At 40.1% G+C, this 20,835-nt stretch overlaps 1 protein-coding gene across 1 annotated transcript in view; it reads right to left on the minus strand.

Annotated features, from left to right (window-relative positions):
* CUL5 (cullin 5) overlaps window positions 1-15,334 on the minus strand; it is a 32,856-nt gene extending 17,522 nt beyond the window's left edge. The window contains exons 1-7 of the mRNA XM_082068168.1: window positions 14,979-15,334; window positions 8,842-8,951; window positions 6,472-6,571; window positions 4,929-5,105; window positions 1,752-1,893; window positions 539-684; window positions 382-462 (exon numbers count right to left, since the gene is read on the minus strand). Coding sequence (XP_081924294.1) covers window positions 382-462; window positions 539-684; window positions 1,752-1,893; window positions 4,929-5,105; window positions 6,472-6,571; window positions 8,842-8,951; window positions 14,979-15,002 — 780 coding nt within the window. The 5' untranslated portion in view covers window positions 15,003-15,334. The remainder of the gene's footprint in view (window positions 1-381; window positions 463-538; window positions 685-1,751; window positions 1,894-4,928; window positions 5,106-6,471; window positions 6,572-8,841; window positions 8,952-14,978) is intronic.
* Window positions 15,335-20,835: the final 5,501 nt, after the last annotated feature.

Consider the following 20,835-nt stretch of genomic DNA (forward strand, 5'->3'; position numbering starts at 1 on the left):
TTCAGGTATTCTGAATGAGCACTAGGACACCCTTTACCTACTAGACTGGCCAGCTATTTTCAAACATCATTCTCATCCACTGTTAAGCACCTGACTCAAAATGAAAGTATAAAACTCAAATCAAATAAAAACCTGCCCTTCAATCTGAACTTTTGATCTACATTTACTATTAAAACATCTCTAGAAATTGTAAATTTCCAGATTGGAAAGTAGCACAGAATTTTGCAAGAAAAAAATATAATGGATAGTTATAAAATCAACAGTTTTGTAATCAATCTACTGCTAACAAATAATACTGTAACACACACACACAAATCAAAACTGCAATGTAATAATACTATATAAATATAATACATCAACTTTTCTACACATTATACTTACTGCTTCTACAGAGTTACATTCACGCCTTGTTTCTAAATATCGTAGTGCTCTTTTCTCTTCCTCTTTTAATTTAGCATCTGCCTGTGCAAAAGTAGAAAAGCAATCATTTTAAGTACTAGGACTTTCAGAACAACCTTACAACAGAATTTTTACTTACATATTTCATATAATTCTGTACACCGTTTTGTTGTAAATAAGAAGGAGCCTGTGTTCTATAAAATCTCTCTGTTGAATCCAAATATGCCTTTTCAAAGTTATCCCGATATATTTGAAGTTTATCTTCAGGATTAGAACAAAGGTTAACTGCAAAGAGAAAGTTAAAACTTACTCTAAAGTCTTAAAAATGTACGTGGCTAAGAATAAGCAAACATCTTCCATTAAAGTGAGTTTTGTATTAAAAGGTTGCACTGAACAATTTGTAGTATCCTATAAATGCACTCTGATCCCTAAGGATAACCAAAATCGTCCAGTCTTTGCTCCAAAAACATTTAGGTTAACTATAGGGAACTGGAAAGAATTACACACTTATCTCCAGCATTTTAGACATTCAAACATGGTAAACAGAAATACACATACAACTGCAAAATTGGAAAGGGGAAAAAATTAAAAACAAAAAAAGAAAAAGCTTGGCATAATGCCTAATAAAGTGAAAATTTCTCCACGTGACTGAGCAAATGCTTTTCTTAGACACTGTTCTTAGAATCCCAATGTCTTCATTTTAGACTTTTTTTTTTAAGTTGGTTTTTATTTTTCTGTTTTACAACAAGGGATGCAGTGTGCTTACTGCAGTGCTTTGCAATATTTGGAAAAAAGTCTCCACCTTCCTCTTGCCTGCTACAAATAAATTAATAAATAAAGTCCTTAAATGGAATCCACTTAAAAAAAAATGAATTGGATATCTGTAAAGCCATCTGAGAGAGTATTAACCACAAGTTTAATTCAACAGGCTGCAGAGCTTTGAGGCAGCAGCAGGCAATACTGAAATGCCATAGAAGTTTCAGATACACAGATCCGTTTTGCAAAGACTGGGAATCCCAAGATGCAGCCTGTTCAGCATTTCTGTCTAAAGACCCAGAAACAGCACAGAAAGCAGCACAGACATAAAGTTATACCTGCAACCCTAAAAAGTCTAAAAGTAGTTTGCTCTTTGAAGACACTGATTTTGTGGTAACTGATACACAGCTAAATCAATTAGATGTTAAAGATTTTAAACAGAATTTAATTGGCATCACATATCAACGACAACCAAAAAAATCAATCCAAAATGCTGAGATAATCATTCCAGCCCTACCACAACTGTCAACTTTGTATGATGAACATTCAGTTATTAAAGCGAGGAGGCAAGAGAGGTCAGTGTGCGCAAGACATACCATATGATTCTCGAACTCCAATAACGAGCTGAGAGTCGAAAGCTTCTCCTAGTCTTTCAGCATGAACTAGCTTCATTGCACTGTCCTGAAGTCTATTTTTTATATTTGAAAATATGGATTCATTCCACGTATCTAGCATGAGCTGTGTATCGGGAAGAAAAAAAATATCCTGTCAGAAAGGTACACGCAGACCTATGTTTGTCCAAAAGAAATACGAGAGATCAGAAACAGAAATCAAGCAATTTATCATGTAATTTTCAGGTTATATATATACAGCAGTTCAGCTACCTTAGAACTTGATCTTGCTCTGAACTTGTTATAGAAGTAATATTCAGCTTACATTCTAACCTTAATTTATGTAACTGGACAGCAAGAGGAAGCAGTATTTGATTCAAATATTAATTCAATAATTATGTATTATTTCTACAGTTCTCAGTAATCAGTCAAGTAACTTTTCCAGCAATGCAATGTGTCAGGAGTTGCAGTATCAGGGGGTACTTTTAAGCCAAACATCCAAATACAGTTCACTATTTGGCAGGCTCAGTCTTAAACAAAACCAGAACCTCAATTAACATCATGGTTATGTAAAGAAAAAAAATGATGGTTTGAGATTCATGAAAGTTCAATATGCAAGTAAAGCATATATTATTTATAAAAAGCTCCAAACCTCATCTAAGCACTGTGAAGTTTTAAACTTAGTTATGGAGGTTCCAAACAAAATCCTCATCAGTCAAGGGTCCCTTCATGTTCCATTGTGTGATTTTTGTGTGTGTGAGATTGCTTCTGACACTGCTGCAAAGGTATTTGCAGATCACCAGAGCCAGCGTGCTGCAGCTTAGCAACACAAAAAGCTCACTGGCAGGCCAGGACATACTTATGCCCACCTAAGCTCCACCAGCTGTTCAGCAGTAAATACTCAAAGCATGCCATATGTTTGTTATAAAACTTACTTTGCCTTAGAATTCAAGTTACTGTGGTCATTCATTTTGCCCTTAGACACTAGAGCTGGCTCTTTCTATATGTCACTGAATACCTAATGACATTATGCCAAAGCTTAAAAGACAATGTTTTCTATCCAACTCATGCAATTTCACTGCTTTAGAAGAAAGCTCAAACTTATAATATCTTCAAACTTGACAGTAACTGCTATGAATGTAGTTTAAGCATGCCAATTGTGAGCCTGCATTAGCAGGGGAAAGCAGGTTGAAATCAAAATCTGTCAATTCAAACTTTGCCTCATGATTGTGAATAAGCTTACAAAAAATCAGCCTTAGGGATGACTCAACAGTTGCATGGCAAAGTTAATAGTAAAGATTAGATGGTCTTGGTCCATTCTTGCTTTGTAAGTTTTAGATTTTAACACAGCAAGCATCTAATAAAAGTCAGACAGCCTTTCGAGAGAGTTAAGTTCATAATCCTTTGTTCTTAACTTCTCCATAACTGTTTCTCTATTTCATCTAAATTTCCATTTCTGACACCAAAGTCATATGTGTTGGAAGGGGATTACTGTTTAAAACATTGGAACATTATCAGAAACAAAGATGTGCTTGATTATGCTTCCTCGATTACTTTTTTTCATTCTTTTAACATCACTGATATGCACATTACGGTTGCACTGTACAATTATAGAATTGGTTTACAAGAGCTGAAACAAGTATAAAGTGGAGAAGAAAACGGTGATATAATGTCAAGCAATCTGGCAGGCACATTAACAGCCTTGTCATGGTCAAACTGCTTTTAGACATTATGGATAAGAAACTTTTGTGGAGATATTTGAAGGTAAACACAGATATCATTTTGAGTGACTATATGAAGAACTTCTCTAGCATGGGAAAAGTTTTCAGAAGGTCTTTTTTAGAAAACTACAGAGACTGATGCCAGAAACAGGAAGTGACCTTCAGCAGCAAATATGAAATAATAAGGTAGGTTGGAGACTCTTGGCTTTCATGTCTCAGTCATGAAATGGTCCTAACTGGGCTGCAGATGAGACAAGACACATCTCCATCAGGTTCAATCCTGAACAAAATCTGAGTTGTCAAACACCAGTTCTTTCTCCCAGTTTCTCCTCATTACCTTCTCCACTCCACCTTTTTTTTTTCTTTCTTTCATTTTAGTTCTCCTGCCTTCTGCATGCAGCAGAGTTAAGAGTTCAAGTTTGCCAGATCTTGGAGAATCTAATAAGTTCACATCTTCTCCAATAAACAATGCAACTAAAAAAGGTAACAGGGCAGTGATTCCTCTCTTCGTTGCTCTCTATTCCTTTTCTTCAAGGGGTATAGAGGATCAGATGTCAAAATATGAGGGTCAGGAAAAAACGCTTGCCCAAATTAATGCAATTGAACTATTTTGTTCTTTCCATCCTGGAGACAGGGGGACAGTTAAAATGATCTTCAGTACCAAATGAAAGATTTCTAAAGACATTTCATTTCCCTACAGATACTTTCTGCAATGAAAAGAGATAATGAATGACATTAAACTAAAGGACTTAACACTTTACAACTGATATGTTCTGTTTTTTCTTATAATAAAAGACTAATGCAATTTCAAGGACCATTACTTATGCGACTCAGAACACTGAGCACTCTATACCCAAAACCCTGGACTTCCTTTAGTTTTTTGATATGAAATAGTAAAAGGATCACATTCACAAAATTGTACATGTCCAATCTCTTCACTGATATGACAGTTCGGAGGAAAAAAGGGAAATTAGGAGATCAATAGCCATATTTAACTTAAGATGACAATATATAAATGGTCATTTGTAAATGCAGAGATGTGTTCCAGCTAAGATCTTGGCCTAGAGAAATAAGCTAGGAATACAAAAACTACTCACATATATACAAGTACTCTTGCTACTCACAAGTATAGAAACAGTAGGTGAATTTAAAACTGCCTCCTGCCCCAGGATTCAAGTCATATTTAAACAGGCATACTAACCCAAACAAACCCAAAGCCCAACAAGGAAGTACCTTAATCACCTGAACAAAACTGTTAATAGCCAAAGCAAAACTAGAGAAACAGAATGAAACTATTGCAGTGTTGTTCTGACCCTCCCACTGAAATGATAACATCATATTACATGATTAGCACAATTTCATCTTCAGCTACAGAATCCCTTCTGTACTGTTACTGTAGGCAGAACAGTGTACAGCAAAACTCTTAAAATCTATCACTTACCTTTCGAACAATACTGTCTTCTACGTTAGACTTCTTGTTGCTGCCCTGCTTGCCCATTAAAGTGATCTCTAACTGACAAAAGGGCTTGGGCAAAATATCACACTGTGTGAAGAACTTGCGCCACTCCACTATGTAAGCTTTTAGTAGAGCTGTATCATCTTGATGACTCAGCACTCTCTGGAGGAGGCGGGGAAAAGAACAGGTAACTTATAAACAAATATCTGCACAAAATACAGTTTGGCTTTGCTTATACTGAAAATAACTGCTTGTAGAAAATTCAAATATACCGATATATCAGAATAAGTAAGTCTACATATTTAAGTGCCATTTATTTTAGGGAAGTAGTTATCAACCCAAGGCACATGGACCATTTCTAAAAGGTTATGAAAGGTAATAGCAACCAGGTAATCAGTAGGTTTACAATTCCCAAATTAACTTTTTTTTTGTTTGTTTTAAGCCATCTGCAAGTCAAAAAGGCTTTGGTCTAAAGGCATGTACTGGTACAACCATACCTAAAAAAAACCCACAAAAAACCCCAAACTTGTGAGGACTATCTTATATACTATGCAATAGCATCCTCTTTCATTAGACCCAGGTACCTAGTTAACATGCATATTTTATTAAAGCCTAAACTACAACTACATTGAACAATAGCTGTCATAATGCCTAAAAAGATGCCACTCAAACACCAACCAATGCAGACCATATAGAAGGCCTTAGTTCAGCACAGCATTTGTGCATGTACACAAGCAAGCTGATGTAACTTAAAAATCAACATTTATATGCCTGGTTATACAAAGGCCTCCATATTTTCCTTTAAGCAAAGCTTTAGTGGTATACATCTCTTCACTAAGAGATTTTATAGACTTTCATTTTCTCCTTTCCAAACTTCTGTCACAGGATTTTTATTTTATTTTTAATTTCACAACAACCCCCTCTTTTTAAACCCCTTATTACAGGAAACATCTTTTGCTATACATTTTACAAACACAAAAATTTCCTTTGAATCTATTGACAACTTCAATCACTTGGGTAAAAGCCCATAAAACTGGACAGTTAGGCTTGCCAAGTCAACATCACAGATATTTCTAGTACACCATACATATGGCTTATTTTAAAGCCATCCATGAACACATCAGCATAGCATTGAAGCTAGACAAACTATTTTTTTTTCCAGACAGTAATTTCTTATAGAAAATTTTGCCTAAAGAAGTTTTCAAGTGGAAGAAGATTCCATAAGTACTGCTGGATAAACAAAAATAATGCTGGGGGGGTATTTTGTTTGTGGTTGTTTTTTTGTTTTTTTATAACACAAAAAAACCTTGCCCACCCCAGTTTCAAGGACTGTGAGAAAACAATGAGCCAAGGCAAATGCTCATGGCTAAGTCTTTTAGTCAACAGAAGTTCGCAGGGTAATTATGATCTCCAGAACATCACAGAATTTCAAACAAAAAAGCAATGCATTTAGATCCAATGAAAGTCAGAACTACTTGGTTATTTTTCTAAAAATAGGAATAGAAGTTATGAAACATTAAGAACTTACTGCTTGTGCCTGTTTAATAAAATCAAGGATGTCTTCCTTCAGAGCCTGATGGATTTTTGCTGGACCTTTATCATCCCACAAGCAAACTGCATGTACATCTCTAAAAAATAATTTATCCATCTTTTAGTTACAGCTACTCAAAGTTTAATGCTGTAATGTATGAGGCTTGAACAGTCATAATTTAAGTATGCCTAAGAAATAAGTACAGCTTTTATCTATCACTGTCAAACAACACATGGTTAGATCCCAGTGACAAGCAAGAAAACACATTTGGAGAAGAGACTGAAGCTGCAAGAAAGTCTTGGAAGCAAGAAACAGCAACTATCTAGGAAAAGGCTGTGGTCAAGGAGATGCAGAAGCCAATTCTGATTTCAGTATCTAATCAATTATTCTTATTGCATTAAGGACAAATGTTTTCCTTGACAAAGACAGAAATCACTTGCCAGTAGAAGCATTACTACTCAGCCCATATTATTCATTAACATGCAACCTTCACCCACAGTTTCAGGATCAAAGCACTGTAACATCCTTTTGCTACAAAGGAAACAGACCCTCCTTGTGAGAAATTTGAGCTCAGAGGCATCAGGTAATTTAAAAGACGTTTTACTTAGTTTAATAAGATCACATAAACATTTCATGATGAGTAGCATTCTAAAGTGAAACTCTGCTGCAGAAAAGCTACCAAACAGCATCACAAAGCAAAATTCTATTACTGAGTTTTAGTCAACATTCAAATAAATTCCTGTTTTTCCTAGCTGACAACCAGACTAAAGATTAAATAAAGCAAGTTACAGTCCTAACCATAAGTCACATAAAACGTGGGCTAGCAAGACTTTTTTGACTCCTTACCATCCTCTGGGTCTTCCTCCTATTAACAGTAAGGCCACATCTTTGCAGGAAAGCAACTATATAACCTAAAGGTATGGCCATGTTCCTATTAAATCAATACAGTTGTTTCAATACAAAAGCATCTTTTTTAGTTTAACTGAAAAGGCAAAACTTAGAAGGTAGAGTTCCTTTGACACAGATCACGGGTGCTGGCCCATGATTTACGGAAGTGTTCCTAACTTGTGAGACTTATGCAACGTCCACATGCAGAAAAGGTGTTATTGTATTTAGAACACCACTGTTCTCTGACAGTAGTGAAGAAAGCAATACTGGATAATTATACTCAAAGGGCAGGTAGAAGACACCTACAGATTTTGAATTTTTATTTAAAAGCTTAACAAGGAGCACTGTCCAAAAATAGCAACCTAAGAGAGTGGGATCCTTTCCTTCAATACCCTTAATTCAGCCATAACATTACTTAAGTCCCGTTCAATAATTTAGCTAGAAGAAAAATAACAAATGGAAAATTTCAATACCAATGCAGAATTATTGAACTAGTTATTAAAAATGAAAGCAATGACTCAGAACCTAATCTGTATCTTAACTATATAATGTTTCTGCCAACTACTATAGCCGAGACATTATAAGATATTAAAACCCATTACATGATAAACTACATTTCCTTTTGCTTGGCAGAGAAGTGTGACAGGTGCAGTAAGATGGGTGTAAAAAGAATCACTGCACCATCCTCACCAAAAAGAGCAATAAAGATACAGACTGCAACAAGACTGCGTTTCAACATAAAACACTTTTGTGACAGATTTTAAAAAGCAGAAGGAGAGACTGCAGATTTAAGGTACAACTGTACATGAGGGAAAATAACTTTGAGACAAGTATTACTTCAGATATACTTTCAATGTATATGTTGTAACTCACTTCCATACTATGTTGGCAAAGGTCACATGATGTATTTTAAGAAAAAAATAATCACCTAACAGGAAACAACTACTGGCTTTTTGGAAGGAGGAAAATGGCAGGACTCTTAGAAAGTACAATAATGCAAACACTGTCTGAAAAATATTATATATCATTTTTCTTAGGGTATAAAACTATTCAAATTATACCAGTTAAACTGCATTACCCTGTTATTTCAGTAACGTTCTTAAGTTATTTTAGAAGAAAGCCATTCAAATCAAAATAATGTAGCATTCAGCAAACTGCCTTTAAATGAACTTACTGCCAAAGCAGTAAACATTTTCTAATTCTAACAAAAAGTTCTGGGTAGGTACAAAAATTATTTACTATGATCAAAAGCTCTCCTGTTCTTTCTCCATCTTATTTGCAAAAATCTGAATCTCAGCAAAACTCTACTTTTGCACATTTACAGTGACGTAGGTACACTTACCACTTAATAAAACTTGAATGAGTAGTTTTGTTCTATGTGTTTCCACAGTCAGTGCCATACATGACTTCTGTATCAGCAGTACTGTAACTGTATTCTAAATATGCAGAAGGATGTTAAGATATTAAAAGATTACTTACGAAAACAAATCAAACCATTGCTGTTTTGTGACAGACTCCTGACGAAGAAGTTTCAGAACGATAGGGCGCATGAAATCCCATTTGTCTTCAAATTGAAGTGAACCTTTGTTCTAAAAGGGAAAAAAAAATATTGTTAATAACACAGTTTCTTATTTAAAGTTATCTTTAAGGACAGCAGTTTCTACAGTTAATGTAAAAATACCTTCTTCTCAGAGGTGTCTCTCCTAAGCTGGCATCTGAGCTTTAATGAAGGTGGTGAAACACTGGCCCAGGTTGCCCAGAGAGGTGGTGGATGCCCCATCCCTGGAGACATTCCAGGCCAGGCTGGATGGGGCTCTGAGCAACCTGATCTGGTTGAAGATGCCCCTGCTCATTGCAGGGGGGTTGGACTAGATGAGCTTTAAAGGTCCCTTCCAACCCAAACTATTCTATGATTCTACAACACCATAGCCAAACAACACTTCTCACAGTACTATTCTAAAAGTGACAGAGCTATTATTTATTTCTTAAAGAAGCAGATTGACAACTTCTTCTTTTATTCACCGCGTTACCTGCAACGCAACAAGTTCCAGCAAGCATTCTTCAGCTGTTAACAGAGTTATACATGGACAACATGAATGACAGTCAGCTTCACCGCCCCAACCAAGGTACATGCAATGAAAGTCAGGAGGCAGAGCTGCAAACCCACCCTGAATGAATTACCATTACCAAAACGACAGCCTAGAATCAGGAATAGTACCTGTGGATGCTGCCATGTACCTTTTTTCTCCACTGTGCATTTGGCATCAGTAGCAAAGAGAGAGGAAGGAAGCAGAGTAATGTAGGAGCTGTTGTATCACAGACTCCCTTCCTGTGGTTTAACTGGCCATAAGCAGTTTGGCTTGTGGTAAGGCTACAATTCATAAAAATAAAAATTATTTACACCATGCTGAAAAAATATAATCTAAGGTGATTTTTTTTCAAACTTATGATGCAAATTAAGAGGAGAGTTAAAGAAATGAAGTGCTCCCATATCATTCTGATTATTCTGAAAAATCTCACTGTAGTATAAAGGCTAACTTCCATTATTTAAAAAACTAAACCAAACCAAGCAACAATAAACAAACAAACAAAAAAGAACAAACCATAAAACTAAACAAAAACTTCAAGAGAAAAACAACTGTTTTATTGCTTATGTTGTGATCCTATTTGCTTACAGCTCTACATTTTAAAAAGAAAAACCTGCAATTAAAAAAAACGTTGATTGAGAGTTCTGTGGCAGAAAGACTACTGGTTGAATAACTGCAGTATTATGTTCCAATGCACTGTTTGCTTTTGAACAGATCATTGTCTTGGCTAGTAATATCATATTTGACACAATTCACTTCAAATACAGCAAATAATACAGTCCAACTACTTAAAATTCTGACAAGTGCACTCTTCTGCCACTAACATCTCTCCAGATAAACAAGCACAAGCAGCATGCCACATTCTCTCAGCCATCTCCTTCTGATTAATTTCTATGTGGAAATTTACAATGAAATCTGCTATTTAATATTTAGAATAAGCACGGTTTGGAAACTATCCCCTGCTGCTCTTAAGTGTAAAGATGTCTCATCTTCAAGTTGCAAAGATGCAAGAGGCATCACAGTAACTATTTTTTACAGCAACAGCACCTGGAAGCCTCACAGCATTATCAAACCATTGGAGTAGGTACTGAACATAGATTTGACAGAAGCAGTGCCTGAAAAGTTTACAGTTCTTTCAGCATAAAAAAGGAAGTAAAAACGTTTTCCAATTCTGAGTTTTGCCTGTTCTATGCCACTGTAAAGGAAAAAAAATAAATATTAATCCGAATCTTGGAAAATCATCACCTACCTGCTCCCCCCACATACAGCTGGCTTTACAGTTATTCCCTAAACTCTGATGAGTTGCTCTAATCTTTCCTGGTCCTGTGAAAATGATTAGTTTCTACTTGCAGATATTTCTGTTCCCAGTCCCTCTTTGCAGGATAATGAACTTGAAAGACCAGCTACTGAACAGCTAGAAGTTTCAGAAAAGGCACTATAAGATAAGTAAAACCATCTTCCTCAAAAGTTCTCCTTTGGAGTGAAACTTCAGAGTAGATCCCATAAGTTTTCTGGAAGAGGTAAGAAGGCTGTTCTGCATTTTTTGAGACATGCAATTCAGCCCTTTGCTGAAAACAGCTGAGCATCAAAAACAAGTGCTATATCTTTGTGGATAAGATTATTTTCACTGTAAAACATGGGGGGAATTGCAAACACTAGTGTTTATCTGATTTAGATTATGACTACCTAGTTCATGCTAAGCAGCACACATAAAACATCATTTCAGTTGTAAAAACTGCATGTCCGCTTCTAACGAACACGTACCTCCATAAAATAATTCCCCAAATAAAGCTTGACAGAAAATGCCATTAGGTAAGTTTAAAAAGTTTTATTCCTATATATAGGAAACAATGTTCTTTGTTTGCTTTTGTTCTACACTTCATCCTTTATTTCTAAATCAAGCAAAAGAGGAAATAAAATTGATTAAAAATCCCACTCAAATAAACTATTTTTTACGTTCAACAAATAATTCAACATCTTCTAGACAGACTCAGGCTTCCGTGACCTTACGCTTTTGTACTGAAATTACAAGAAGAAAGAGTCCACAATACCACCTACTGTGTGCCACTGACATTCATTAATTCTACCCCTATTAGTCCACCAGAAAACCAAATTCTATAGAAGGAGTGGAGGTCAAATAGTGGTAATTCTGAGTTGTTAGCAAAGTCACACATACACCAATGACCCAGACAACATGAGGAACCTATTTCCTACTTTGCTAAGCCACCTGCAAATCTATGCAATTTCTGAACAGTATGTCCTGGGTAACTTTTCTTTCCCATCTTGTTGTCTCAAACCACAGTTACCAAGGGAAGGAAAGCGGGAAGGTAAGTCACGCCTTTGACAAAATAAAATTATTCCACTTGCCAAATCTTCTCTGATAACATGGATTCCAACTGATAGCTGTACCCTGGCTAACTAACCATTATAGGAGTTTAAAATTCAATACTTGGAAAAATAACTCCACTTGTGAAATATCTTATGTTTAAAAGACACTTCAGTAAATTTGTTCACAGAGATTTAAGTTCTATTTTAACACTAAACTTTACTACTTCACACACTCCACTGAAATATATACTACAACTTCACTCTTTAGACTTACTTTTTCCTTTAAACCAAGGCAAAGGTGAGTAACAGCTCTCATTTCACTTAAGTCTAAAGAAAATCTGCTCCTTCCTCCTAACATCAAACTCAAGCTGCAATTCATTTTGCAAAGATGGACTCCTGCATTTGCTAGCAGCTCCAGTAAAGCTCTACAGAAATGTCAAGATCAGTCAGCATGGATACAGCTACAGGTTTTTCTTTTGCTGCCATAAGATGACATGCTTTCTGTTCCAGAAGCTGCAGAAAAACTCATGTATCTTCATGTCACACGAGTGAATTGATTTAGACCATCTCATCACTGCAAAGGGAACAGCTTACAAGTCCAACACACCCCCCCCGGAACCAAGTACCCCACTTTAGAAGTGCCACAGCCACAAGTACATTGAGAGAAAAAACTCCAGAGGACTCACCTAGTAGTGGCTCAGTCACTCACAGGAAAGTGATGGCCTCAACGTGGCAGAGCAGTTCTGCTACAAGAAGGGTACGTGCTGGCTTACCACGTAACAGCTGGCTCTTACTAAATACCTCAATACCTTCATCACATTGCAATTTGTTGTATCTCACCAGGATTCAGCAATGGTCATTCCAATTTTGCATGTAAAGAAGGCTCTCTGGGAATATGCTCCTCATTAGAAAAATAATTTACCATTAGGAAAATTATGCACCAGTGCAGTTTAAACACTGGCCTTTAAAATCACAACAGTCAGTCAGATTTAGATTCAGCTAGCATCTGTTAGAATAACAAAAGAATATTTCACTTCATTGTCTCAGCTATGTAGAAAGTTGAACAAGGATGAGGGAAAACCAAAGAAAACCCTTAGTGCCTGTTAGCAAAAACCTAGCAAAAACCAGACCTGTCTAAACCTAACTTAGATTTGATTATGCAGGCTTATTTGGAAAAGATAGGGAAAAACCTCACAGATTTTTAACACCTCTCCTTTCTTATCTTATCTTTTTACCGTGCTGAGATGTTGCCTTTTTTTTTTGCTTCCCTAAACATTAAAGCAGAAGTAAGTTTCACAGCCTCAAACAGCATGAGATACTGCAAATCAACACCAACCTGCACTCAACAGTTTGTTTCTCTAAGAGCACTCCAATGAGCACAATTTGGGAACAAAAGACCTCATCTAGTTCCAGTTCTTGCATTGGTTTATTGTGTCATTATAAACAAAGTCAAATCACTATATAATATTTCCTTCTGTAATGCAGGACTCACACTTCACTGTCTTTAGAAAACTCGCTCATTAGTAAGTTATAGTGTTCAAAAACACTCCAAGTCACCTGAAAGGCCTATTTTAGCATAGGTATTTCTGTAGCACCATTCCTAAAACACTGTACATATTTATCTTGCTGTCAATATAAAATATTAGTGATTCAATGGCCAGTTGCAAAAAACATGACTAGCCAATGCGAACATTTCGGTTCAGCAAGAGTCATCTCACAGAATCAAGGCCTTTGAGTCTGTTTGCACTTACTGTACGCCTATGACTCTTCCAAAAAAGCTGAAGTGGAATGCCGACAAGTTGCGCAGGCCTATGTGTCTTCTCTCTACTACAGGCTATACAACCACATGTCTCACCGAAGCACACATCAGTCTTTCCAGAGATCCTTAAACATATAGCAAAGAGATAGACTAAAACATTAACGAGGAGATAAACTGCCTGAGCCCTGCTGTAAAACCATGCTCTTGCACAAAAAGCACGTTTCTCCTCAAGGGATGTTATTATTTTCATCCATGTTCTCGGATTCTTCTATTTTAGATTTTTGTCTAAGGCTTACCTGCTTAGGCATAAAAAGTATGGAGAAATGAATTAAATTCATTTCAATTACATTTCTATTTCAAAAATTATTTTTAAATACTAAAAACTTTTTATTTGATACCAGGAAGAAACAAGGCTATCAATTATTTCTCATTTCTTCACAATGAGTGTCTCAGCAATACAACCAGCAGTTTCAGGCCAAATCTATACACCCGAAATAGGTCAGATTGCTGAAATGTAAGCAGCCCTCCTTCAGAATCACATTTAACTATAACACATGGTACTGAACACATGTATAGTTCTATATTTATATGTGTTTTAAATTGCTAACTGACAAAGTTCAGCAGAGAGCCTTCCCAAGGCCTTTCATCCTAACTGCACCCATATTCTAGAAACACACACTGGAGGCATTAGTAACAGTTGTTTAAAGTAGGCCCGTCTTCCATGTGCTGGCATGGCCTCAAAGGCCACATACAGCCTTCTCCACACACATGCCACAGATAGCAGGACAGGCAGTCCTGAGCGCAGAAACCGGGCTGTCAGGCTGGAAACTCCTGCAGCAGCCCGGGGTGACTGACATCTGTCACCAAACACCGGGAAAGTGCTTGGAAACATCGGACTGCAAAACCAAAGCTGTTGAACATAAGCGAAAGGCCTCCAGGAGTTTTACTCTGCAGAAAATCCGTAGTTAACAAAAAAGCTGGGATACAGCGGCAACACAAATAACGACACCTGCCCACCGCGAAGCCATCTTTCAACTCTTTGTTTAACTTAAAACTCATTTTCCATATGCCTAGGTCTTCTTTAATAAACAAAGAGACGACACCGTGCCCCAACAGCACGACGCGGAGCTGTTTCCCAACGACGCGTGTCGGGAGGGCAGCCCGGGGGGAGGGGGTGCTGGCAGCGGGGCCCCGGGCCGGCCCGGCCGAGGCCGCTGGTCCCGCAGCGACTCGGGCGCGGCGCCACGGCCGGTCACCTGCGGGAGGGCCGCCCGCCCCCGCGCCTGGGAACCGCAACTTCGGGCAGCGGCGCCCGCGGCCTGTCCCCGCCGGCCCGGCCGCCCCAGCCACCCGCAGGGCCCAGCCGGCGGCGGGGCAGCCCCGGCCGCCCGGCCCCCGCCGCCTCTCTCCGCACGCAGGGCCCGGCCAGGCCCCGTTCTCACCTTTAACAGATTAGACGTCGCCATGATCCCCCCGCGGGGCCTCCCCAGCCGGCGGCGGCCGCTCCTCTCTCCGGGCTCGGCTCCCCCCGGCCGCTGCCGCTTTACATGGCCCCGGGCCGCCCGCCCGCCCGGCCGGACCCGCGGCGGCGGCACAAGTAGCAGCCGCAGCGCTGGGCTCCCCTGCCCGGGGGCGAGGCAGGCGCCAGGCTCGGGGTGCTCCGCAGCGCGACCGGCTGGGTTCTCCTCACGCAGCCGCCCCTCAGAGCCTCATGGCGGCGTCCGCGCAGGAGGCGCTCGGCAGCAGCCCCGGCTCCATGGAAGGGGCCGGCCCACATGATGCGGCGCTGAGGAGCCGGCCCCGCCGCCGAGCGCGGCCGCTCGGGCTGCGGCCTCCGCCTGCAGCGCCCCCTGCCGGCCCGCCGCCGCGGCGCCGCGCGGGGGAGTCCCCGCCGCCCCGTCCCGCCCCGTCCCGTCCCGTCCCGTCCCGTCCCGTCCCGCGGTCCCGCTCGCCGCCGCCGTGGCCCAGCCGTGGGAGGCCTTTGCCATGGGGGGCCAGCGGGGACGGGCCCTGGCAGGCAGCACCTTCGGCAGGGGGTGGCCGCCGGGCAGCTCCCGGGAAGCCGGCGGCTGGGCGCTGCTGCTCTCTCCGGCGTTCCCGCGGCCATTCCCGCCGCAGACGCGCCCCCCGCAAACCCCCTCACTCTACTTGCTGACCCGCCGCACTTTCTCCCCGGGAAACCCCCGTGAAGCTGAGCCACATAAAAAGAGGAGAAAATTCAGCGTGGCACAGTAATGAGATTTATAAGCAGAGAAATAAATCCATCCCGTACTTGACGGAGGTTGGCCGGCGTGCGGCTCCCGCGCGGCTCAGCCGCCCCGTCCCGCCGCCCGCGGGCCGGCCCTGGCAGCGCTGAGGCCAGAGGCACCGCTCCGGTACCGGCACTGGGGGAACCAGCACCGCTCCGGTGCCGGCACTGGGGGAACCAGCACCGCTCCGGTACCGGCACTGGGGGAACCAGCACCGCTCCGGTACCGGCACTGGGGGCAGAGGCACCGCTCCGGTACCGGCACTGGGGGAACCAGCACCGCTCCGGTACCGGCACCGACCCCAGCCTGCAGGGCCAGGTCACCTGCCTAGGCCCCAACCTCCAGCTCAGCTGTCATTCTTGCTGCCAGTTTTCACAATTTTTCTATGTAGTAAGAAGTGTTTGGGTTTAGGTACCTTTCAGGAGGGATTTGTAAACTTTCAGGTTTTATTTATAGAACACAGAATTTTCTATTAAAACGTTTAGCCTTCATCTAAAATGAGTCTCGAAGAAAATTTCAGTGAGCTTTTCTTTCAGGTTGGGAAAGCTGCGAGCCGATGCCATCCTGTCAGCCTGGCCACCCAGGCTGACCCATAACTCCTTCGTCTTTCCTGGGCCACAGGGTGAGGGATGTGATTTGAAGATAAAGTCGTATTATAGAGCACTGGGACCCTGAAGTGTTAGAAAAATTATAGTAACTTATTTAGCAAATCTGTACACTATGGAAGTTTTGATAATGCTGACTAAATATAGCCTGCAGCCTTAATAACTTAAATTCAGATATTCATATGAAGGTCTTCTCTTAATTGAGAAGTAAAAAGGAGGTACTGAATAATTTCCTGGTTTGACAGTTTCCAGCTTCTGAATGCTTCGTCTACAATTTTTTTATTTGCTGTTATTATATATTGTCTATTCTAGACTATAAATATTTAAATATATAGTATTCATTACATGTATAATACATTCATTTATACAGTTGTATATATAGTATATAATTATGCAATATAGATCCAATTGTATTATGTACTATCCATTGCATATATATTCTGTAACAGTGCTGAAGTTATGAGGCCTCCAGCAGGGTCAGTAAAATGTGCCCATTGTGTGTTCGTGCATCAGCCACTCTGCTCCACAGTCTGCATATTGCATTATGGATATGTGAGTAATAGAGAAACTGCAATATAGGCAAATATTCTAGAGACCAGGGGTGTCAAACTCATTTTCACCAGGGGCCACATCAGCCTCGCGGTTGCCTTCAAAAGGCCTAATGTAATTTTAGGTCTGTATAAATGTAGGAGTAGTTACATTCACACAGTCCTAAAATTACATTTGGCCATTTGAAGGCAACCGCGAGGCTGATGTGGCCCCTGGTGAAAATGAGTTTGACACTCCTGATATTGACTGATATGGAGGCAGTCATTTCTGGGAGCCACTGCTCCATGAACTGATTTATTAATACCCCCTTTTCCCCAAATCCATGTAAAATGTGATTATTTCCAATTAGTTTAGATTTTTTTGTTCAATTTCTATTGCATCTATTATTTTTGCGACAAGAATGTAATAGTTCACAGGACGTAGCAGTATCTGAGTACCTGCCATGGTCTTGTCTGTTCCGGGTGTGCTGAGATATCCCATAGCCATTCCTTTAACATTTACGGGGTTAGCCTGGAAGGGGTAGTAATGAAAGTACTGAGTCCAAGAGTTCTTGCGTTCTGCCCGAACATGCTCTTGTGCAGGAGTTGCGAGTGGTTGCTAACCAAGGAATAAAGAGAACTTGAACACCTGAGAAGCAGTGAGATAAGGAAACAGTGGTATTTTTTTCTGATATTAGAAATAAAGTGCATCTCATTTTGCTTGGCTTACATAATGACTCCCCCTTTTTTTTCCCCCTAAAGATCTGTGCATTAATTTTCTATAAATTTCTTCAACATCTATGAACTTTCGAGGTTCTAAGGTATTTTAGTACCACTTCAGGGGGCTTTGGAAGTACACAGTGTTACATAATCTTGTTTTATTAGCTTTAATTCTGTTGCAAATGGATTATTACTAAATTCTGATGGTAATGAAGATATTAATTATTGATTAGTATATAGTACTGCATTGGCCTCTAGTTTTATATCCTTTGCATGGATTGAAAAAGACAGAGTGAATGTCACTTAATCCCAGAGCTGTCCATGGGTTCACAGTGATTTGCAAGCAACACCTCATTAAGATTTGGAATGATTGGTGAAATTAATACTGTGCATAATATCCTAGATGTCTCGGAGTGAATTGATTCCAGGCAAAAATCTGTTGCCTTGGAATGAGTTGCATCAGAGAGAAATATTGTGCTGCTGCGTTCTCTTCTAATGCCCTGAAACACCTGTTACAAATCAGACATACATAGTTTCTTCTAATCTTCACTTAGTCCATGATGGCAAAAAGCATTTGATGGTTGATTAGTCAGTTTTAGACTCCTCTCCAATCAAACTAGATCTATTCAGTAGCGATAATAAAACTTAAGCTTTTTCCTTCAGTGGGAAAGCCTTATTTTTAACTGCCAGGGTCAGTCACGATGACCCCACACAGAAACTGTGCCATGAGTCTCTGAAGACAAGACTTCTATTTCAACAAGAAAGCAAACACTTTTATTTCTGGTGTTTACTATCTGGACTTTGTGTCACCCTTCCAGTTAATAACAATAGTATTCTGGAGAAATTGCCTGTGCGTGACAGTAAATATTACTGTTGCTTTCCCATGAAGTTGTTTAAGATTTTGGTATCTCAGCATCATCAGAACCAGCTATCCTGTGCATCTCAGGATGACCTGTTTGTTCTTAAGCCAACATTGTCCTTTAGCTTAAATAACTTCTCTCTCCCTGATGTTTATTCTTCTCTGATATATTTTTAGACAACAGTGCTATTCCCCTCACAGTTTCCTTGGTGGAAAACTTCGCACTTTTTGCCCTGAGTTACACCGAGGATGACATGGGGTGGCGCAAGGCAACTGTCTGCAGGCAGAACCTGCAGGAGGGTTTTGCTGAGGCTGAATTCCTCCTGGCACACGGAGAAGCATGTGGTGTGCATTAGGCAAAATGTGGCCATTGTTCCATGCCTGGGCAGAGCTGCAGAGAACCACTGCAGGGAATTACAGCTCATCTAATTTTTCCTCTCCTAGCTAGAGAGTTACTGTTCCTTTCACTCTGTGTACTCGAGGAGTTACAGTTGGTGCGTGAAGCACGGTGGAGTGAAAGAGGACATAACATGGAAAATTGTAATTTTATTTTCTGCTCTTCTGACAGTTGTTCACACACGTTGCTTTTCTTCAGTGCTCAGTAAGCTTTATCTCTCTTTTGTTTTAAAAGTTTTTCTGAGAATCAGACTCTTTTCCACAGAGAACTAGGCAAAGAAAAATTCTAATAAGATGAACAGTGTTGCTGTGAATTTCAGTGGTCAGACTGACCGGAATTGAGACTTGCATCTTCTAAACTTATGTCCTGGAACAGCTTGCTCTTTTTCCTTCATCCCACAAGTCCTGTAACAGTGATGGAAATGCACGTAGGCTCTGAAGGGCTCGGGCTGTGGTTAGTCTCACTGCTCCCCCGGGGCTGTGCAGGGATGGAAGAAATGATCTGTGTCTTCCTCTCCATCCTTCTCTTGTGCATTCATTTCCCTGGCAACTGAGTTTATCACTACAGGAGGCTCAGTCTGTCCCTCCACAATTTTCATGGAACAGGATTTGCACACAAGGAGATTCCCAGCAATGAGGAATCACAGTCATTGAACTATAACTGAAACTTCAACTTGGTGACCTAAGTATTGATTTAATTTACAATGCATAGAATTTCTTCTTGTTATTTCTACTCTTGCATTTCTGTAGCAGCTCTTTAGCTGCAAGGTGGGCCTTCAGCAGCCTGTGAAAGTAATCAGGGTTCTTCTCAGTCTGAGCTGCCCTTGTGGCCTGTGAGGCTGTGGAAGGCTGGTGTCAGCTGGTTTACACGCTGCTCCCATGCAGTAGTAGCCTCTCAGCAGATTATACACCGAATGTCCATCCCGGAGTAACTCAGGCCTAGCCTAAAACATGATTTTCTCTGAGAAATTAGTGAATGAAATACTTTCAGAGATGGCAATCCATACTAACAGCTCAGCACTGGGATTTTGGATTCCTCCTCTTGTGTTTAAATGAAGTTTTACCCACCCTTACATGAAGAGCTTGCTGTTCCGCGTTCCTGCCTGGCCACGGTGGCTGATGGGCAATCATGGGAGGAGACACCATGCCAAGTGCTGTGGTGGTGTTTGCTGTTTACTTTTCATCACACAATTGCCACACTCCCATTAATTAATTATTATGCAAGGCAAATTGTCATCAGGAACCTGTACAACTTCATTGTCTTTATGTTAAGCTCAACTGGCATGTCTTCAGTCGCATTCCTTTCATTAGGTTTGCACAGTCATTGAAACACGATAAACAACTCTGCCGTGCTCAAAAGTAAAACTCAGCTTTTCCACAGCTGTATTTGCTTCGCAGAGGAGGAAATGTAGCTGCGGAAAATGACAGCATATGTAGGTAGTCAGTTTTCAGAGGAAAGCCTCATGGAACGTTGCACTAAACCCAGACATCAAATTACTACTGAGAGAAATGAGCTGGGAAGTAAGTATGCATGCACTCATGAGATAGTCATTTTCTAATTCTGAGGATCAGGCAGATGAATTTTTGGTTGAATTCTTCTAGTTTTAAATAGAGTCAATGATACCATTATGATCCTTAAGAAACTTGGGCATTGCATACTGCATACAGTTAAGCACTAGAGCAAAGGCCCGTTACACAAATCCTTTGCTTTGTTTTTTTTTAAGAATCTGTTTATTTTGTTGTGTAGTCCTATCCACTAGGCATTTAAAGAGATTTATGCTTTACAGATTCCTCTTTTAGAATTTTAATTTCATTCATTTATTTAAAAGATTGTCTTTGGACTCCGGGAAATGAGCAACGCAGATGTTTGCAATTGACAATTGTATTTCGCTATTTAATGATTTCTTAAACAGTTCAGCATGTTTGTGGTATGGTTCCACACC

The sequence above is a fragment of the Streptopelia decaocto genome (genome assembly GCF_964273445.1).
Source record: "Streptopelia decaocto genome assembly, chromosome: 1".
NCBI classification, from domain to species: domain Eukaryota; kingdom Metazoa; phylum Chordata; class Aves; order Columbiformes; family Columbidae; genus Streptopelia; species Streptopelia decaocto.